This window comes from Aulonocara stuartgranti (assembly GCF_965226115.1).
Source record: "Aulonocara stuartgranti genome assembly, chromosome: 8".
Taxonomy (NCBI): Eukaryota; Metazoa; Chordata; class Actinopteri; order Cichliformes; family Cichlidae; genus Aulonocara; species Aulonocara stuartgranti.
The window spans coordinates 26,204,063-26,227,350 of record NC_138959.1 but is presented as its reverse complement, the minus strand read 5'-3'; the positions used below and the strand labels follow the sequence as shown (position 1 = coordinate 26,227,350).

The window sequence follows — 23,288 nt, the reverse complement described above, 5'->3', positions numbered from 1 at the left end:
TTGAACTCAGTCACCCTTGTAGTCCATCTCAGTAACCACACTCGTGAGTGTTCAGACATTAAAGTATTGTTTCACTTTATTACAGATACCACCAGACTTTTTGAATCTTACCACCGAGGCAATCTGCAGCCTTTACATTTGCAAAGCAATTGCACTAATGCCATTCAATAGAAATTCAATCATTTGTCATCCGAGCTCAGTAAGAGCTTATAGCAACAGAAAACAATGAGCAAGAAGAGCTGTGGGAAAGAAATCTTTGCTGAAAAATAGGTGTCTTTTTTATGCTTTCATACAAGTGCAAATACATGCAAACTGAAAACTGACAACCCTGTAAGCAGAAGCGGAAAAGTTTCGTACATCAAAGTCCACTGAAATGGCTCATCGGCGGGTCGAACCTCTGCATTCATTTAACTTCTTGTTTCTGTTGTCCTCCAGTGGTTCCCTTTACCTTGTTCAAGGTGCAGCACAGGATGCTGGTTTTGCAGCGGGATACCAACTTAAATCCTTCACATAAATGTGCCAAGCGGCAAGTGATCCACACCGCTTCCCCTACATCCATTTATCCGCATTCATTATTCAAGAATACAAAACCACTCAGTCAAATCTGAGCTCATACAAAGATTCTCTTGCTCACCCTTCTGCTGCTCGCCGCATGAAAGATTCATCCCACTTTATTTCAGAAACAATGCTTGGAGGATGGTGCTCAACATGTAGGCACTGATTGCTCTTAAATTCTTAACCAGCAAGATTAGAAAACAAACAGGTCGAAAGAGAAAGTTATGGAAATTGAGGAGGGTGAAAATGCATCAGATCTTGAGTTCCTTGTACAGTCTACTGAGCACCGGGATTAAACTGCAGAGACACTAAAAGCTACGGTGTTTTCACTGTTCTACAATTATACAGCCACAACTTACAGCAACCACATTCTCATGACCACCTTTACACATAAATGTTAACCACTTTGAGCAATCTGTCGTATAGAAAAAGACACGGCTGTCTTTCAAACATAAGGTGATTGATTGGTAGAGTTGAATGGATTGACACAGGGTTTTTATTAACAAAGTCTCTGCAATGCTGCTTGGCTGGTCATAAGCAGATAACTGGCTCTCTCTTCTGCACTCTGAGTCGCTGCATTTGTCTCAATCAGATGGCATGTTAACACAGGCGTCTATTCAAAACAGTGCCAACAAAAAGCCCCAAATTCCACCCCGTCAAAGGGTCACTGCCATCCAAAATCCTGTCCTGCCATCTGATAGAAGCGCTGGTTGTGAGGCTTGTAGAAATCCCTCAGTCTCTGAATTGCCTCTGGGTTGATGGAGGCGTGCGTCCTCCCTTTTGTCTTGCCCAGGCAGTGCGGTTTACTACTTCCCTCCGGCTTCTTGAGGCACGGGAAGCCTTTAGTTTTGTTGAAGTAGAAGTGCTTGTCTGTGACAATCCTCTGGAGGCCCAGAAAGTCCTGGACTTTGCCCAGTTCCCCGGCTGGGTCTGAGATGAGCCTTTCCCCGCTGACCAGATGGATCTGATTTCTGGGGAACCAGGCCAGCCAACGCTCCATGTGTTGGGCATACAGACCGATCCACAGCGGGCTCCACAGAGAGTCGATCTGACCTAGAGACAAAGGCACGGGAGGCAGAGAGAGCAATGCATGTGATTTATGTCATCTTTACTCCTAGATAAGGATGGTCAGATGATGAGGATTTCGCCCACTGTGTTCACTTTTTGACCCCACACCAATCATCTATATCACTAGAACCAAGATGAATGCTGATATCTTGTAAACACCAAGCATCCCAAGCTCCTAGTAAGGAAACAGGAAACTTCTCATTGTCAAAATGTTGGATGTAAAACACTTTGGCAGGTGTAAATAAATGCTAATTGATACAACTATTAAATGCAGCTTGTGGCAGCATTTGCAAATGCCTACAGATAGTGGAGCTGTCTGGAAATTAAACTAATCTCTGACTCATAAAGTTAGAGATGCTATGCATAGCTGACTGGGCAAACTGAAAAAAAAAACCCATAATAGAAAAAAATGAAAACATCTTCATGAGAAGTACAATCAAATCCTCGCATTTAGTTGTATCTGTACCTGTGGTTTGGTTCTTGAAGGCTAGACTCTCAAAGGCGGGGATGTTTGGGGTCTTGGAGATGATCTGTGTGTAGTCAGATATGGCTCGGGTCACAGGGTCACGGACGACTACGATCAGCTTCACATCTTTAGACATGGCATGGACTCGCGCTGGTGTTTCCACGGTAACAAAGTAACGAGGCGTCTTCTCCATAACAATCTGGCCATCCAGGGCTTTGGGCATTATACTTCTGCACATGAAAGTAAGCAGATGAATTTACACAAGTCAGAAACATAAATCCTTGCAAAAGATTGAGGCTGGTATGAAATGCGTGTATATGGAGGAATTACTCCACTGGAAAAATGATGGATCTATGTTTTTAATGTTAGTACATTTTCTTCATTATCCACCATGTGAGATTTTGTCTAACATGTGACTATTTAAAGAGTAAAAATAAAGGTTTTAAATGACTAGTTCAGCATTTGAAATTATATCCTGAAAACATGTATCTGCACATATGGGTACATATAGGTATTTTCTTGAAAATCAGTACAGTAATCACAAAGGTCTCTACACATTCCCTCATATGACCCTATTAATCATTTTGACACACATCGCATCAGAGTGTCCGAGCAAGATTTCTTCTGTGAACCAGACAAAGAGGCAGGTACGTAAAACAGATTTCCTTGAATGCACCTCACTCTGTTCACCTCCACCTCCGCAGCAGAAGCCCAGCAGATGGGACTCATTTAGAGATAAAAGACTCCAGAGGCCCCAAAGGACTGTCTGGGGATTCAGGGACATCTGCTAACACACCTGCCACACACCTGACTGGCTGACCAAACACAAGCAGCCACAGTGGAACGATCATAAGCAGCTCTGAATCAGCATTTCAGCTGGTGTTACGTTGTAAGCTAAAGAGCTGATTCTAAATAGGTAGTTAAGGCAAACACAGGGTTTCAGCGTATTTAGGAAAACCTCATTTGTTTCCAAAAAGACCCCAATGGACAAGGTGTCCTGTTATAATTTAATCTTCGCATGAAATGTAAAGACAGCCTCTCTATATTTGATGATACTGAATATTAGTAGACCTTAAATGGTCTCATTTAGCAGTAAGATGACTGACAGCCAGTTTCCATGATAAAAACATCACAACAAATTTGGCAAAGATAAAAATGATTTAACCTTTTTATGTGTTTTTATTTCCATTATCAATTATTCAGTTAGTTATTTTGGGCACCTTTGAGAAATAGAACAGCCAATCAGACAAAAGCTGTTTTAAAGCTAAAAAGGCTTGTTTCAGATAAGGGATGAACTAAGAGACTGCACAAAGGGCCAGTATTCAGTAAATTTGGATAATTTTTGAAATGATGATGCAAAGCTACTCAAGAAGAATCCAAGAATAAAAATGCAAACAATAGAAACAGATTTATTAGAAGTAATAATAAAAAAAATAGATAAATAATAATAAATAAATAGAAATAAATAATAAATAAAGATGGGAAGTTGTTATGGCTAATCCTACTGTATATCACCTTAAATTAGGATTCTGTATTCTCTTAACAAAACTTTTCTTGTAGCTTTGGTTGAGATTCAGAATGAAGAATTATGTTCATAATTTGACTGCTACTACAGTTTTTTACAGACGCTAGGACACATTTCACAATACTTAGGTCACTTTTGCAAAACACTTCACACAATCCTCCTAACTGACTGTCAGCTTGGCAAAGCAGTTCATTTCACATTCAAAATGCACTACAACTACCAAAACACTTCATTCAGGTCTCAAATAAACTCATTCTTCCAGAACACTAGCAAAGGTTGACAGCCGACAAACACACTTTGTCACCCACAAAACAATGACCTAAAAAACACTAACAACATGTAGCATTACACAGTGTTTTCTTGTGTAAAACAAGGACACATCTCTGTTTATAATTTCAATATATGTTACTGGAATGAATCAGACATCATGCAGAATTCGTTACAGTTTTTTACAGACGCTAGGACACATTTCTCAATACTTAGGTCACGTTTGCAAAACTCCTCACACAGTGAGCACAACAGAAGTCTATGTGGGCTAAACTGAGGACCAGTTATCATTGTTTTGGCACAAAATGCATTCAATGACTAAATCTCTCAAATTTCATGAATTATCTTCTCACTCAGACACAACAACTGCCAAAAATCTTTGTACGTACAGGACATTTTGCATGTGCTTACATACTGTTTTCAAAACTGTTAAACTTATGGCCAAAACAATAACACAATGCAAAACTTAAAAAGACAGCAAAATGCAACAGCAATATTTTATTGAAACATATTTTAAATCTAAAAATGCAGTTTAACCAGCCACAGCTGATTCTCATTGTAGATGAACATCTACACAGCTGTTACTCCTTCAATTTTTCAACTCCTTCAATTCTGGCAGCCAGAAGATTCTTTCCTAGGTGTATTGCCCAAGATGACATGAGATGTGATGTGGATGAGAACCTGTGGCCAAATGGAGAAGACCGAGTAGATTAGCATTACTATTGTATGTGTATCAGTGGATGGTGTGTATACAAATTCTTGTATTTTGGGATTACTTAGTGCAAAAAAATAAAAATACATCGTAATTTTCTGCTTCTGACGTTTGTACCTATTAAAAAGGAGTTCTTTGTTCCCACTGTTGCCAAATCCTTAAGTAAAATTCTAATTGATGTGTTTCTGTCACTGGTTCATCCCTCTCTGTCAAAATGGAAACAAATCTGTGTGTGTGTGTGTGTGTGTGTGTGTGTGTGTGTGTGTGTGTGTGTGTGTGTGTGTGTGTGTGTGTGTGTGTGTGTGTGTGTGTGTGTGTGAGTGAGTGAGATGCAAACTCCTATTTAAAGGCTGTATCAGAAAACAGAATCAATAAAAATGTTCGCATAAATGACACCTTGATAATAAGAAGAAGATACTTTTTTACAAAAAGAGGATAAAGAGAAAGAGAAACACTGCTGATCAATTGATGTTCTACCTGTCAGCTCAGTCAGGCTTCAGTCGCACCTGCAACCTGTCAATACATCCACCTACTACCCACCACACGGCCCTACTTCTAGGAGTTTCACAAACACACTCAGAGCGATTTCATTTGATCTGATCAGTGTGAGGCAGTGCTCACCACCACTTAGCCTGAAGACTTCCCTTTTAACTCCAATACCCTAGACAGGAGGAGCCGTACAGTCTGTTACATGGCCCCATAAACACACACACACACACACACATTCTGCAAAACACAAACATACACTCATTATTCACTCATTAGTCAAGCATTTGCTGTCGTGCTTCTGGTCTCCCTGTGGACCAATTTCTCACAGTCTAACACACACACACAGAAAAAGACACATTTAAAAAAGAAACATCCTACACACACACACACACACACACAAATGCTCTGAAGACATAAATGGTGGGTGTAGTGGATTTTTACCAGACCCTTTAAAAGATCATGTGTGTGTGTGTGTGTGTGTGTGTGTGTGTGTGTGTGTGTGTGTGTGTGTGTGTGTGTGTGTGTGTGTGTGTGTGTGTGTGCCAGAGCATTTGCTAGAGTGTTTTAAATGAAAGGGGTGGGTGACTGATGAAGGAATGATGGGAGTGGATACAAACGCACCTCCATTAGCAATCTGTCTGTGAATAGCCTGAGAGCCAAGAGCCCCATACCATTACCTAAGCACAAAGAGCTAATTACTGCTCCTAAGAGCACCATCAAAAGATAAGATGTATTCCAAATATGCTTCTGCTATGAGGTTAGCAAAGACACACTAATTGATTGACAAAATAGCCATTAGTTTTTTCTGATAACTAAATATGGCTTCATCGTACTTTTGGCATAGGGAACTTTGTGCTCTTGGAGATATAAGAATAAAGGTATGCAACATTTCGTCCAGATCAGAAACAATGTCACTGGTTGAAGTGGTGCTGACGGGGCAGGATCAAAAAAGAGTAATTTTGCTAGGAAAAAATAGTGTGTGGTGTTTTATATTTACTTGTTATTGGTATGAAAAATAAATGAGTAATCAGAAGGAAATGATGTGGTCACAGTTCCTCCAAGACAGTAACAACAGTAACAAACTAAATTAAATATTACAAGTGTATTTTTAAAAAGTCCGCTTTTTACATGTAGTTCTGCATGACTATTCGTGAAGAACATTATGTGAAGAAATATTATTCCCAATTAAGTATAACTTAAGTAACCTGAACTTCACTAAAGTGCGTGACCAAAACCCAAAGTAGACCAAATAAACAGCCTCGGAGGGTCACCAACTGGTGAATAAATAGGAATACTGCATCACAAACGTTCCCAGAGTAATGCCAACATTAACATGTTATGATGGCATTACTTTTGTACAGTGACACAAAGTGGTATCTTTTTATGGTCTGTCCCCACATTAGTAGTATTAACCTCTTGTGTTCACTGGCAGGCGAATAGAAGTGCCTGGAGACACCATGTGTTACAGAGAAAATGCCCCCCACCCCCCAACAAAGCTTAATAAATTAGCAGTTTTGAAGCTCCTGTTTTAGCTGCATCCTTTTACCGCTCATTGCTCATTTTCTCCTGAGCGCGAGATCAAACATCCAGGAAGATGAACACGTGGATTATCCAGCCCCTTACAATGAGCCCCTTTTCCTTTGAGGAATCCCTCTTTTGTCTCCTGATTTCCAATATTTCTGCACACCTCCCTGGTGAATTACTTCAGGCCAGCCAAGGCCAATGGCTGCTGATCCTGTAGGGGCTTAGGGGTTACCACGTATAGGTGGGTGCGAATGGTGCTTAGCCAGTGACAGTAGGGATGACATGACCTGGGGTGAATGTTATGATGGGGTGGGAAGTGAGGGGGTGCTGGTGTGAATGTAAAGGGATGGAGTACAACTGGTAATGCAGCGTTGAGCCTCAGCTGGGACCAAGAGAAGCAGGTGGAGACTAAAGGAGCCAGGACCCTCTAGAGGCTCATCAGTAGCATACTGTTTCATGTGATGTGTGTGTGTTAATAAATGTGAAGCAATTGCATTCTTCATCATGTATAGCAGGAAATATGCAGCAAAGAATCTGAGGATTTGAGGGTGTGCTGGATCAAAGAATGAAAAAGTGGTCTGTTAATCTTTGATGTTTGATCCAAGGAGGAAACAATAGCCATTTAAAGAGCAGCAACATATTGGCGGAATTCATTATACACACCTGGCTGCCTGCTTATGAGTCAAATATGAGATTTGGGTGTGTATTTTTGTGTTTGTACATATGCATGACTGTGTTTTTGAGGGACCATTCATCCATTTCCTCTGTATGGGGGACCATTAAGTGGTCAGTCTATTGTGGATGTGCCCTGTCCACTTCCAGGAGACATCCATCATAGAGGGGCCCCAGACCACCCCCAGCCTTTGCTTTCCAAACCCCGGGGGAGTGCCCTAATGAGAGCCAGATCGCCCCACCCGTCTAGGCCTTATGGTGATTACCTCCTGTACAGTACGAGGAACAGAGAGATCACACCTGAACCCCAGTTACACAAAGCCACCAAAATCAAGTATAGCTTTAATTACTTCATACTTTAGTGTGTTGTTTCATAACAACTTATCAAAATTATACACACACATGTGCGCACAAATGTGTGTGTGTGTGTGTGTGTGTGTGTGTGTGTGTGTGTGTGTGTGTGTGTGTGTGTGTGGAATATCACCAAAGAATATCAATAAATCAGATCAGATTCATCTAAAAATTTCGGTTTCATGTTTCTCTCTAACTCCTGCTGGACATCAAATGTTTAGGCAACTGTTCTTGTGTTATTTACATGATAATTATTTTCTATTACACATACACAAAAAACAAAAGTAACACCATGTGTTGTGTCATTGCAAGAAAAACTCAGCAGTGTATTGGTATGAATTTAAAAGCATCCCTTAACGAGTTCAGGATTAATTGCAAATGCACCGGTGCCATCAGAGCAGCTGATCCTGGATTGCAATTAAAAGTCCCAGTAGGTCTCCCACAGCATTAGAAAACCTCTCAGTCAGTGTAGTTTTAACAGCTTACTATGAAATCAAACCCCTGATATCAGTGCTGGTGAAAAAAAAATACCAATTTGGGGGGGAAAGTAAAATAATGGAGCATTAAAACATTATTTTTTATTTATTTATTTATGGAATAAATTTCAACAAATAGTTTTATGTTTTAAAAAGGTTTCAGTGAAATTGGTCTTATTTAAATACAAAAAAATACATAAAGATTTATGCCTTTAAATATCTTAAAATGTTATTGGCTTATTTGATCCTAAGCATAAATTTCAAGTCGAGGTAGTGAAAAATAAATTATCTGTGAGGCTCAGGAAGAATCTAACATTCACCGCTGAAGACTAAACTTAAAGTAACTACAAATAAAGCAGAACTTTAGGATTTCACACTGCTCCAAGAACTTAATAAAAGTTTTTTGGGTGTTTTTTTAATCAATTTTCAGGAACTTGTAGATTTATGCCAAGGTAAGTTGGTGTGTCCGGAACAAAGAGGCTGCCTCCACATCTGAAAAAAGATGCTAACACTGACGTGCCAGAATCTGCAGCTCCTCTAGTGGTCACATGAGGCTGTCTCAGATAGCAGTTAGATAAACCCCTCCCATGAAATCACATGTTAAAATGCCCAACTTTACAGTATTAAAAAACTTTTTTCAACCATGGTACCAATAAATAAATAAATAATTAAACAGCTCTCCACGTTATAATAGCTGTAGTCTGGGTGATCTCTCCTTTACACTTTTAAACTGCAGCTGTCTGCCTCAGCTCTGCTAATTTGAATTATTGACTTTGACCTTCGTGTCTATTTGCACTGCACCTGACTGCTTGTGAATGCTTAACAGATAACACTTTCTCAGCCAAATACAGCCAGTTTTACTCCAGAAATCGACCATTTCTGCAATCAAAACACTAATGATCTATCTTTTATATACAGTTAGCTGGCTAGCTAGTAGGCTAGCTAGCTAGACAGGTAGTAGCCTCCATGACACCTGCCACTGGTTGTTGTAAAGCCCTGAGCTGCACGCTTCTCACCATCGTAGTGTTGTGAAACTGGATATGCTCAGAAATGTGTTTACTAAGCTCACAGAGCAGATATCTGAGGACCATTTTACAACAGACTGTTGCAGCAAAACTGGAGTTTTTTTAGCAATCAAAAAGTGTCACAGGTGCAGTTTTTTCACGCATATATGTTGGCTTTACTTTACAAATATGGAAGCTACATTCATCGTCTATACTATCTATGGCTATCCATGGGCTTCCAACCACAAAGCATAAAGCTGCTTTTTATTAAAAGAGTCACATTTTTTACTGCCAGTAAATCAGAATCAATAATATATTGATAAATCTCACTGTACCTCAGGAACGAAATACAACCAGCTCAGCTGTCTGGAGGACAGAATGTCTATAGCCAAACCCAAAGATACACACACACACACAAACACGCAGACACACACGAGCCCAGCTCTGATAACAGTCCCTTGGGTTGAAGCAAAGGTCAGCAGAGATGTGTGAGGCTGCGGTAACACTGGCTTCACCCTTTAACCTCCAGCTCACCCAAGCCTTATCTCTTCCTCATCCACTTTACCCCTCACCCCCTCCTTTTTTTGCTCTCCATCCGCCAGTCATGCCATCTTTCAATAAGAAAGCATCATGAGGGAGAATGTGAATTGCTAGCTGAGCAATTTTAATGGATTCATCCGGAGTTGCTTGGAGAGAAAAAAGCTGTGAGTAACATGACCCCTGTGTGCCTATGCGAGAAAGGGAGGGAGGGGGGTGGTTATGCCAATGTAGGAGAAAGCTTCCTGCTAATTGTAACAGAAGCCGAGCTGACCAAAGCTAACTGCTCTAACGCTGGAGTCAACCCAAGGTCAGAGCGAGGAGATAGCGCTATCGATCCCAGGCAGCACAGTAAGGAGGAAACTTCCAGTCCATCTCAGGGCCCATCGCAGCACTCTTCCAGATCCAATCTCTGCTTCAACGCCATTAGTGGATCTTTGTCAAGGACTCTGATCTCAATAGTCCTGGGGAAGCTAAATGTTATTTTACTCCCAAATGGAAGAGGGGGTGATTCTAAAGAAGATACACTATATCTCATCCTCTTTAATTTAAACTGAAAAAAAACAAAACAAAAGTATCTACACAAAAATGTCATGTTGACAAAGTAAGCACTGAAGCTGACCCTCCATTAACCATCTGTTAGAAAAAGTGCATTTTTGCCTTATGCCTCATTCTCATTTATTACAACATGAGTCTTATTTCCAAAAGTTGATGCTGAGTCTTATTTGTATTCTCTAAGCTATAGTTCATTTGCAAAACATTGTAAAGCTATAATTATTGATATTTTGGAACATGGCACAGAATATGAGCAGCCTGACAAACCTACAGGTTAGCTCCCAAAAGGCTGATTCTGTTCGTCTGCACGTGGCGTTTTCAGTGGGAGAAATGTTTGTCATCATCCAGGTGACTTCTTCAGTCTCAGCTGACTGCAGGTTTCTCCAACATTATAAACAGCATATTTGCTTAATGACTGAAGCTGGTACAACTGAGGGAACAATGGGCTGTGAGGTCAGTTTCTTGATCTTTACTATGATCATTGATCAACAACTACTGATCAAAGACCATTGATCAATGGCCATGAATACCATTCACAGAGAGCTGTGTCTAGCTACAGGTTAGCCAGACTTTTTTAAAGGGAAAGTAAACAGTAAAATTATTATCCAGCCTTAATGTTATCACAACTAAGCTTTGTCTTGAAAATCTGCATTTTTGAGTAGGCTATTTATGTTTATACATGTTGCTAGCTTGTATGTTTGCATTATACAGGGAGTGCAGAATTATTAGGCAAATGAGTATTTTGTCCACATCATCCTCTTCATGCATGTTGTCTTACTCCAAGCTGTATAGGCTCGAAAGCCTACTACCAATTAAGCATATTAGGTGATGTGCATCTCTGTAATGAGAAGGGGTGTGGTCTAATGACATCAACACCCTATATCAGGTGTGCATAATTATTAGGCAACTTCCTTTCCTTTGGCAAAATGGGTCAAAAGAAGGACTTGACGGGCTCAGAAAAGTCAAAAATAGTGAGATATCTTGCAGAGGGATGCAGCAGTCTCAAAATTGCAAAGCTTCTGAAGCGTGATCATCGAACAATCAAGCGTTTCATTCAAAATAGTCAACAGGGTCGCAAGAAGCGTGTGGAAAAACCAAGGCGCCAAATAACTGCCCATGAACTGAGAAAAGTCAAGCGTGCAGCTGCCAAGATGCCACTTGCCACCAGTTTGGCCATATTTCAGAGCTGCAACATCACTGGAGTGCCCAAAAGCACAAGGTGTGCAATACTCAGAGACATGGCCAAGGTAAGAAAGGATGAAAGACGACCACCACTGAACAAGACACACAAGCTGAAACGTCAAGACTGGGCCAAGAAATATCTCAAGACTGATTTTTCTAAGGTTTTATGGACTGATGAAATGAGAGTGAGTCTTGATGGGCCAGATGGATGGGCCCGTGGCTGGATTGGTAAAGGGCAGAGAGCTCCAGTCCCACTCAGACGCCAGCAAGGTGGAGGTGGAGTACTGGTTTGGGCTGGTATCATCAAAGATGAGCTTGTGGGGCCTTTTCGGGTTGAGGATGGAGTCAAGCTCAACTCCCAGTCCTACTGCCAGTTTCTGGAAGACACCTTCTTCAAGCAGTGGTACAGGAAGAAGTCTGCATCCTTCAAGAAAAACATGATTTTCATGCAGGACAATGCTCCATCACACGCGTCCAAGTACTCCACAGCGTGGCTGCAAGAAAGGGTATAAAAGAAGAAAAACTAATGACATGGCCTCCTTGTTCACCTGATCTGAACCCCATTGAGAACCTGTGGTCCATCATCAAATGTGAGATTTACAAGGAGGGAAAACAGTACACCTCTCTGAACAGTGTCTGGGAGGCTGTGGTTGCTGCTGCACGCAATGTTGATGGTGAACAGATCAAAACACTGACAGAATCCATGGATGGCAGGCTTTTGAGTGTCCTTGCAAAGAAAGGTGGCTATATTGGTCACTGATTTGTTTTTGTTTTGTTTTTGAATGTCAGAAATGTATATTTGTGAATGTGGAGATGTTATATTGGTTTCACTGGTAAAAATAAATCATTGAAATGGGTATATATTTGTTTTTTGTTAAGTTGCCTAATAATTATGCACAGTAATAGTCACCTGCACACACAGATATCCCCCTAAAATAGCTAAAACTAAAAACAAACTAAAAACTACTTCCAAAAACATTCAGCTTTGATATTAATGAGTTTTTTGGGTTCATTGAGAACATGGTTGTTGTTCAATAATAAAATTATTCCTCAAAAATACAACTTGCCTAATAATTCTGCACTCCCTGTACAAACTCCATCTTTGGTTCAAGTATTTAATCGGGAAAAAAAATAACAATAATAAGACTACTTGTAAGCTAACCCCCCTCAAAAATATGCTAATTCGTTTTTGCATGTCATGTTCTGGCATTTACATCTCACACATAAATTATAGAAGAGAAGCAAAACGAAATCAACTACATTTTGTTTAAAAAAAAAAATAGGATGCCTTTTTAAAGATATTTTGTAATTTATGTATTAAGTTCCTTCAAACTTGCACAGAAACAAGAATAACTTTACTTTCAATTGTCAAGAAATACATAATAATAATAACGATTGCGTGACCAGTAGCTAAGCAAGCAATTTGTGGTCACTCCAGAAGTAAGTCTCATAACTTGGCAGCCATCTTTAATACTTCTATGCACCCATTTACTCAGTTTGTTTTTGAGCATTGTCTATAATAGCTTTAACTTCACTGACACATAAAAAAATGTATGAAAGACCAGTCAAATCTGAAAAAAAAACTTTGGTCACTTTGCCCCAAAATAAAGTTTTTAAAGCTTTTGGCAATATTTACTTCTTTGTTAGAATTCATCTATCCATCCTTGTGGTTGTGGGGGGCTGGAGCCTATCCCAGCTACCATAGGGCAAGAAGTAGGGTACACTCTATGTGTTAGGCTCCCAGCCAGGGCTAACACATTGAGACAGACAACCATTTGCTTATGGGCCATTTAGAATGACCAGTTAACCTAACCCGACTAATTGCATGTCTTTGTACCGTGGGAGGAAGCTGGAATACTTGGAGAGAACACACATAAAACACAGAGAACATGCAAACTCCACACAGAACAGTGGAGTCAAACTCAGGACCTTCTTGCTGTGAGGCAACAGGGCTAACTTCCACACTACCATGCTGCCCGGTGTTACAGCAGATATCAAATAAATGTAATGTTTTTGAGCGCTGTGTTTCTCTTATGATGCCGAAAAGTTTCCTCTACAGCTCAGCTTTGACCTTCATGATAGATTGGCTTTCGTTTTGTGAGAAATAGCTCAGCAGTGTGATTAAACTGTCCTCTTTGCAGTGATAGGACTAATAGGAGGTCCCAGACTCTGACTAGAAAGGCTTTTGTTCACATGATTATACATATATATAAAGCTGGTACAACTGAGGAATATATATATATATATATATATATAGTATAACTTCTTGAACTGCAGTCTTTTTTAAATCAACATTAGAAAATACAAATAAAAACAATAGTAATTTAAGAATTTTTTCAATAACCACAAACAAAGGGGTCCATGTCCTTTGTCCTTTGTGAACTGCTTGTTATGAAGTGGTGTGAACACATCATTAACTCTCAGCGTAAAGTGACCTAGAGTCAGAGGTCAATTGACAGAGCTGACAGTGATGTCAAGTGGCCCAACATGCAGCGAGGCCCATCTGGTCTGAGGGTAAGATGTGACAATCTGGTGTCACATACACATAATCTTGTGGCACACACAGACACATACACACTCTCACACAGAGCAGACATGTAGGCAGACAGATGAGGCCTCTGTGGCTTTCTCAGTACTTCCAGATTTGTGGAATTTTCTCATTATGTTTACATCCCACAGTTTTTGACATGATGGTGGCTGTGGTGTGTTTTCCTGTCTTTGCATGTGATCACATCAATGTAAAAACACTCCCCAGGAAGCAGATATTACTTCTCTCACTTTATCTCTCTGAGTCATAGGTTAAATTGCTGCTGACGTATCAAACAGGCTCCCAGATCCAGGCCAATGAGAGCCATTATTGAGCCCCTGTAATATACTGTAAGCTGGTTAACAGCATGCAACACTGTATCCAGATTTGGATACAGTTTTAATCTGTCATATTTGGAGCAGTTTGCGGGTCTGTGGGTGCACAGGCTTACAGTAGGCACAGTTCGAAAAGCAGAATGAAAATCAAAAATGTGTACTCCAGCATCTGTTGGGAACTTTTTTTCCCTCAAAGTCCCCTCTACCAGGTCTAAGTAACTTGAATTGGACCTAGAAGAGAGAGAGAGAGAGAGAGAGAGAGTGTGTGTGTGTGTGTGTGTGTGTGTGTGTGTGTGTGTGTGTGTGTGTGTGTGTGTGTGTGTGTGTGTGTGTGTGTTTCCGAGTTGTCATGAAACAGCCCAAGAACTGAGCCACATGACAACAGTAACATCTGGCTCTGGCTCCAGAGATGATTACTTTGCTGCTCTGTGAGAAGTCAGTCTGGGAGGCCTCTGCTCTCTTTCTCTGCAGCCCTACAAACAAACAGGCACGTATGCACGCACACAGCAAGTATGGCAAGTACACACGTGTACGCATGCACAGATTGGTATAGCCAGATGGCAAATTCTCTTTGACTGTCACCTAAACCTCTTCGGAATAGCAGTAGATGTGTTTGGGTACACAAGATGAAGCTGGCGGTTACTAATTGGCTCTCGAATGTAATACAGAAACCTAATACTGGAATCATTTGTGTCATTTAAATGACAAGAATTATTAGGGCACTGTAGCATTTTGGTTTTCTCTTTTAAAAAATACAGATATCTGTAAGACACATCTTCTTAGGATAAACTTTGTAAAGGAAAAATAAAACAAAGAGCAACTCGTGCAAAAACTAAAGTACTTTCAGCACTTCTGGTGAGCTGGATTCTGTGCGTAAAGTGCGCGTACCTGTACCAGTCCAATCCCCGTGCGTAATGCCGGTCGAAGAAGTGCGGCTCAGACCCCAGGGCGCGGATGTCTGGATGGAGCCGCAGAAACTCCAGCAGTGCTCGGGTGCCTCCTTTTTTAACCCCTATAATCAGCGCCTGGGGTAACCTCCGAGTGGCTGTCCACTCTTTCCCGGAGCTGTTCGCCTCCAGCTCGGGATGCTCGCTGCCGAATGCGCCTTCTCCAGCTGCGGTGACACTCTCTTTGGCAAAACTGGTTCCGTTTCTCTCGTACGGCCATCCTGACCCCGACACGAGGAATTCGCTCGTGGGCGACTTTATTTCAGAGTTTTCTGTCAGTTCCGACTCGCAGCATCCAGTGAGAAAGTAGACCAACGCAAAGCAGAGGATGCTCAGCGAGGACGCGATGGTGAGCCGGTGGAAAAGCCGCCGCAGGTCCGTGTTCGGAGGGTGGTGGTGATGATGGTGGTTGTAGTGGTGGTGGTGGTAAAAAGTTGCCATTCCTCACAGGCCCATGTGTGATAATGGGCCATTCTACCACAAGTTCAGCTCACATCCTAACGCCATGAACATCCCGTGAACTCTTGGAGAGTCTCTGTCAGTCCGCTCCGCTGCTCTCCTGCTCGTTCACGTCGCGTGTTTGGAGCATATTGAGAACTCTTCGAACCATAAAGCCGCTCAAACTCAGTAAATCACTGGAACTAGTGTTTACGTGACATCCAGGATATGCGCCCACTTACTCACCCACCCTGGCAACCTAGGGGAACTAATAACGCTCTGATGTCAGAGCCTCGCTGCAGCGGGTCTCTCTCTCTCTCTCTCTCGCTCTCTCTCTCTCTCCCCACTTCACTGGATTACTCTGCGTCTCTCTACCACGGCTTATCCTAAGGGGATTCACGTCCACAGTTTTCTCTCTCTCTCTCTTTTCCCTCAGATATCTTTGATTGCGGGGTTATGGCTTGGGGCTCTTTTAATTACAGTATTATTTATTTGGTGAAGACTTATAGAAGTTATTAAAGAAAAAGATCACCTCACATGTTCAGTAATCATTATTATCAAAAGAAATGATTAATTTCTGGGACTTTATGCTACAAATCAGCGCATCAAGCATTATCATCTCTCTCCATTGCATATTTGTATAGATGGAAAACTCTTCTGATGGATCCCCAAAGAAGTATTGGTGTCATTTGGATCTGGATTTATCGTACTTAGAGCTGAAACTCTGCTCTGTAAAACCTATGGCATAATTGGCTTAAGGGTCAGACAGTTTTAGATGTAGTACAGCCGCCAATAGTTAGCTGACTGACCTCAAATGACAGACTGTTAGCCCACAGTGAATCATTCAGAAATGCCTTGAAACCTTGTTTTCTGTGTAGGATGCAGTGATTCTGTTCTGATCCCTTACATGATAAACTCCCAAACTATTGACAAATGGTATTGATACATGAATCGAAAAGCGTACTTATTTTTGATCCAGGAAAAAGGTTTGCATGTCAAAAGTGAACGCTTTATCACTGGCATCAGGAGTGTGTTGAGTTGCAGTCTCCTGTTAGGGAGCTCTGCAATGTTGGCTTTTATTATTGCAGAGTGCGGAGCTAAGGTAGGGGTAATAGCTCATAGGAGACTCATTATTCCCCCTCCCAACCACACTTGCACAGCGCGTGTGCACACATGCACACACACACATACACGCACACGTTCACTTACCCACACAAATAAGCACATACTTCATGTTCCATTTGGCTTACCCCTGTCATTATCCCATAGCAGATGTGACCCATGCCATAAAACCACTGCATTGTCCTGCATAGATTAATAAAAGCCACCATCTATTTACAGCAAGATAAACTTTATGTTATTTAGCCATAATCATACTTCTATTTATTATAGTGATACATTTATTCATAAGAAAGTATTGTGAAAAGCTGAAGTGCCGTGAAAAAGTATTGCCCCATTCGTGATTTTTTAGGATTTTTTTGTGGTTTTTGCATATTTGCCTCATTTAAATGTATCAGATCATAAAACAAATTTTAATATTAGACAAAGATAACCCAAGCAAATATAAAATGTTGGGGGGTTTTTTAAGTGATCATTTCATTTATTTAGGGGAAAAAATGTCCAAACCCACCTGGCCCTATGTGAGAAAGTAAATGCCAACCTAACTGGCTGTGCTACGAAAAACAATGAAGTATTTGCAGTGACTGGCAGTGAGTGTCTGACATCACTGGGGAGGAATCTTTGGTCCATGCTTTTGTTGAATTGTTTTAATTTACCCACACTGGAGGGTTTTAAAAGCACGAATGACCAGTTTAAGGTCAAGTCAAAGTATTTCAATCTGATTTAAGTCTGGATTTTGACTAGACCACTCCAGTCTTTTTTTTTTTTTTTTGGGGGGGGGGGGGGGGGGGATCGAAGGTCATCTGGATTTTCTGTTAGCGAGCAGAATTCATGGTTCCACCAATTCCAACAAGTGATCTGAAGAAGCAAAGCAGCTCCAGACCTTTACACTATCACCACCACATTTCACTGAGATCATCAATGCCTTTTTTTTGTCTTTTGTCCTGTCTTCCTTCTCTCACCCCAACTGGTCACAGCAGATGGCCCCGCCCCTCCCTGAGCCTGGTTCTGCTGGAGGTTTCTTCCTGTTAAAAGGGAGTTTTTCCTTCCTACTGTCGCCAGAGTGCTTGCTCAAAGGGAGTCATATGATTGTTGGGTTTTTCTCTGTGTGTATTATTGTAGGGTCTACCTTTCAATATAAAGGCGACTGTTGTTGTGATTTCGTGCTGTATACATAAAATTGAATTGAATTGAATTGAATTGAATTGAATTGAATTGAGTTGAATAAACTTGTGGGAAGGTTTCTAGTGTTACAAATTTTGTTAAGGTGTGGATAATCACTGTTACTGGGGTTCACTGGAGTCCCAAAGACTTAGAAAGGGCCAGATAGCTTTTTTCGTTTAATGAGTCTAATCGTCATTTAAAAACTGCATTTTGTATTTACTGGATTTTTGTCTGATATTTAATTAAATCAGAAAGGGGGGGATGCTTTTTCATAGATCTGCATATATACTTTACTATATGTGCTTTTCATGTGATGATGAAAGAGAAAATTTAATCTACTCTTAGCTACTCTATTGTTCTGCTCCTTCCTGTCTCACTAACACTTTATTGACAAGTTGCCATCAGACTGCTTAAATCAATGCCCCAGTGAGTCAAAAGAGTTCAAATGTGGGAAACACAGTGCACCTGTGGATGTTCAAAAACCAAAAAATAAAATCATTCCTTCCTTTTGTCAACCACTATTTATTCCCTAAATACACCTGTGGAGAATGGTATCCTATCCTATACATCCTATACATCCTATACATCTCGCTCTGTAAATGCTCACTCTTACCCCACTCTTCCAACCTTACTCTCTTCATCATGAAGGGCATATGGACTCTTCTTGTCCCTGTCAGTTCCCTGGTAAATCTGGGAAAGCTCTGAGAGGTGGTGGGCAGGGGTCATAGCTGCAGTTTGTGGTGTACAGAGCAGCTTTATTGCTTAACCACGTCTTGAGCCCTGAATCAGGGTCATGATGAAAGCCACCAGCTGTAACATACTACAAATACTCCATGATGCCAATGGAGTCTCCGCAAACATGCCCTGTATCATCTTGTGGAGCTTATAAGCATCCATCAGGTCCAACTGGAGAAGAAAGGTCTGCGTTCCTAACTGTGGTGTTTTAGGCTCCATTGCCACAGTCTTTGTTTCATTTGACACATATTTGAATTTTACGCTGATTTGGTGCCACTGTGGAAGTTTGGGAATCAAACATGACTGACTCTGGAATCATTTTGTTTTAAAGAAAACCATGGAAAACAAAATCTGTGGTCTGTATCTGCAAATCATTGCTACATTTCCCTTCCTTGAGCTACTGATGCAAATCAAAATGGTAAATGGCCTGTATTTATATAGCGCTTTACATATCCAGTCATCCACCCATTCACACACTGGTGATGGCAAGCTACATTGTAGCCACAGCCACCCTGGGGCGCACTGACAGAGGCGAGGCTGCCGGACACTGGCGCCACCAGGCCCTCTGACCACCACCAGTAGGCAACGGGTGAAGTGTCTTGCCCAAGGACACAACGACCGAGACTGTCCGAGCCGGGGCTCAAACCGGCAACCTTCCGATTACAAGGCGAACTCCCAACTCTTGCGCCACGATCACCCCAATTAGTCTTTGTGTAAATCCATAGAAGTGATTCTAGATGAGGAACTGGCACTGTGTTGGTGGGAAAAGAAGTAATAGCAAGTATTTTGCGCCACACCTGTTTTGGGATGGTGCAAAATGGTCTAGGCAAGGACATGCATCCCCTACTCCATCTGATCCAGTTTTGCCAGAAGTCAGAGCTTACTCTGACTTACTCTACCCATAAAAATTATGGGCAATCTGCAGCAAACTGTTCAAGTGAGAATGCAATCACTTGTTTGAACAGCTTTTGATTGGGGCAAAGTACTTACATGAAGTAGTTTCCATTCCCTAGATTGTGTTGTTTTCAGATATCTCGTACTTGTCAATGTGAAAGTACCTGATATACATAAAGTCAAAGCCTTAGGCACATCCTAGCCACTGTTACTTATTATCACTTATTTTTGGGAGTGTTCCCAAAGATCACTGGGACAAATGTTAGATTCATTTTGAAAACATCAAGTGTGGCTGACCCTTTCAGCAATCAGACAACATTACTCACACTGATTTTATTCTTGGGCTCCTGTATGGGCCTCTCCAGCCACAGCAGCTATGGCAAAAAAAATGAAACAAGGGTGACACAAGTAAAGCCAGACCTGCCCCAAATGAGCCCAACAAATACAATCGCATCAACATTGGTTTTGGAGATACTACTTATCACCTCTTATGCGCTTTTCTTATGTATAAAAAGAAACAGGACATTGAAAAATATCAATTACTTTAACCTTTTGGTGAGACCATCAAAAATATCCCTACTCTGATAAATTTCCAAAACCACCCAACCCCTAAGTGTCAGTTCAGTAAAAACTCCATCCACTGCTCAATTGACCCTGAAATAAGAGAGTCATTAAATGCCCCAATTACTCAATAACACTTATACCAAAGTCACCCTTAAGTGTTCCTTTCTTTCTAACTACACATAAAAAACACGTACACTAAGGCTCCATAGAGATGATCAACTATACTTTGTATATCCTATTATTTCCTGTTTATTTTATTCTCCAGCCTTTCTCCATGGATCAAGATGCAAGGTCATCAGGTGAGGCTGTGTGTCTTTTGTCTGCAGTCGCCCTGCAGATTGTTCTGTGATGAAGTGGTCGTCTATAAAGTGTGACCCTGAGGTCAGGGCTGAAACCTAGGCAGGGATTCATTATCCGAAATGGGAACAGAGCAAGGTGATTAATACATTCTGTATCCCAATGTATAAAATGGGGAGTGTTTATTTAAAAAACATAAATATATGAACGCGAGCCACTCTGTACTTTTGTTGATGTTTTACGTTTCTTTGACTTGACGGTGTAATTAATTTCAGAAGGTTAAGAGGTGGTTTTGTGCAACACGAGCTCGTCTTGAATCAATGCATTTGTCACCAACCCTGAATTTAGTATAATTCCTATACAGTCAGTCTGACTGCATCTTTCATCTTCACCTGCCCTGATTGACAGTCTAATTAGAGGTAAAGTAATGGTAAATGTAATCAGGGCTAAATTACAGCCATAACTCACTCAGTGGAGAGCCTCATACCTGCAAGCCAGTCACAGTCACAAACTAACAAACTGACCTCACCATCCATTTCAAACATAAGGACCTGGTATTAACATCTCTCAGCACCACAGGCCGTGCTGAAGTGGTTTTTGTGGAGTGCTTACAAGGTCGCCGCACCCACATTACCAAAAAAGAGAGAAGAGCATATTTTCTCACTTAATGGCATCGAGAATGAGACAAAATGTGTTTTGGGGGGATTTGGTTGACCATACTCTTTAAAACCCATCTGCCATTAGTGCGTGACACGAGTCATTGTATGTTTTTATTGTGTCAATCCAGTTTGAAACGTCCTATTTTCAAAGGGTAGTAATCTTTCTGTGAAACTACAAGCATAAATTACAAAGACAAACAGGGGGGTGTGAGGGGAAGGTTTTCATACAGTACAATACATACAAAAGGAACACTGATTTTCAGAAGTAAAAATAAAAAAGTACTTTGTACAACTGAAGACATATTTCATGTGGGTTTTTTTGAGACAGACTTTTATTTTGGGGGGCAGGGCAAGGGTTTGACCTATACTGCAGCCAGCCACCAGGGACTTGGAGACATATCCATGGAGAAACTACGGAGGCTGAAAAATGAAGCACAAGTGCCAAAAACGGGAGTTTCTCTAGTGGCTGGCACCAAAAGTAAGTCGGTCACATACACACCAGTGTTAAAATAGCAAGAAAAACATTATGATCATGTTTATAGGTACAAGAAAATACATTTAGATGTGTGTGACTGGTTACTTTAGGGGGAGGGGGAGCCCTCACTCCCCATACTTTAAAATCACTGAACCTGACCTTTCCACCACATGGGTGCCACCCAGTGTTGCCAACTTAAAGACTTTGTCGCTATATTTAGCGAGTTTTCAGACCCCCTTAGCAACTTTTTTTCTAAAAAGCGACTAGCGACAAATCTGGCGACTTTTTCTGGTGTTATTGGAGACTTATTTATGATGACTTTTTGACATGAAAGCACATGAGCAAAGCCCCCCCCCCCCCCACACACACACACACACACACACTGTAATGCAGGGTGGGAGCTGCAGTAAATGTACTTTTTTTTTTGACTAAAATAAATCAATGCACTAAAAAATATCATTCCCATCATTGCAAACTTAGAAATCAGATGCCCTTGATGAGCCTTAAGTCCGTCTTGTACATCCGATATGACTGAAGCTGTCTGGTGAGGCTTGCTGTGTCCATTTTTATTTTAATGGTTAAAAATGTTCTTCTTTTGCCATTACTTTTTATGGATCACAAGGTATAAAACTATAAAACAGACACACACAGACACACATTCACACACACAAAATAACTTGTAGTTCTAAATGTATTTAAATGCTTTTATGGTGTTTTTTACTCACTTTATGTCTCTTCCGTGATGTTATTTCTCTCTCCTACAGCGTCTGTTACAATTACATAGGCATGACCAATTATGCAAATTAGGCGATGACATCATTTAGCGACTTCTAGCGACTTTTAGGACAGCCAATAGCGATTTTCCTTACTGAGGAATTGGCAACACTGGTGCCACCTAAACAGTTTGCTAGCTAAGCTTGCAAGCTAACAGTTGCAAGCTAACCAAGCTTGCAAGCATTAGCACACTCTGCACCTTGTATCCAAATACAGTAGGGCTAACTTCTGACTCCAAAAAAGTACCAAAAACTACAGCAGCGGTTATATTCCTAAATTCAGGCTTCTAAATGTAGCGAGTATGACCATGTTTTATATGCAGTCTATGATAAATAAGAATCCATCCAACACAGAAACTAGCTGCCTAGCAGACTAAGTGCAATGAAAAAAAGTTGCACAAATACATATAGTGTGACTACAGTGGAGAGTTTTGACTGTTTATCACTCAGTTTTACTTCACTATAAAGAAGATGACTGTATATTATGACTTCTGATGTCTCAACAGCAGGCGTTATGCTAAAGGAGCATTAAGAGCACTGACAAGATTGTATGAGATTAGTCCACATTAGGCATACAGTACGGTTGAGCCTGTGAAGAACTTGTTTGACAGAGACCCCCATAAACTGAGCTAGCCAACCTCTTATTTGCTGCCTAGAAACGTGAATTGAGTAAAATCAAATAATAGTTTAGCTTTTCTAGATGTTTCTAATACTATTGCATCAAAGTAATTCAGTTCTGACCTGCTTTTGTTCTAGTAAATGTGTGTGAGTGTAAAAATGCTACTTGGTTCAGAATGAATAAGTATTATGATCACTGCACATATAGTACCTACAGTTCTTTTGAAGCTCTTGGTGTCCTGTTGGTGTCTCTAAATTAGAGGACTGCTGGGCCAATGAGTCCTGCCAGAGCCACACCCTGATCAGAGGGCTGCACCTCCTGCTCTCCCAGCACCTTTTCCACCTGTCATTTGATTCACA

The 23,288-nt window shown here is 40.9% G+C and overlaps 1 protein-coding gene across 1 annotated transcript; it reads right to left on the bottom strand.

Moving 5' to 3' along the window:
* Nucleotides 1-58: 58 nt before the first annotated feature.
* Nucleotides 59-15,968, bottom strand: hs3st3l (heparan sulfate (glucosamine) 3-O-sulfotransferase 3-like). Its single transcript, XM_082544134.1, has 3 exons — nt 15,134-15,968; nt 2,090-2,319; nt 59-1,608 (listed from the first exon to the last, which is right to left on the bottom strand). The coding sequence occupies exons 1-3, from the start codon at nt 15,631-15,633 to the stop codon at nt 1,220-1,222; spliced, it is 1,119 nt and encodes a 372-aa protein (XP_082400260.1). The 5' UTR covers nt 15,634-15,968; the 3' UTR covers nt 59-1,219.
* Nucleotides 15,969-23,288: the final 7,320 nt, after the last annotated feature.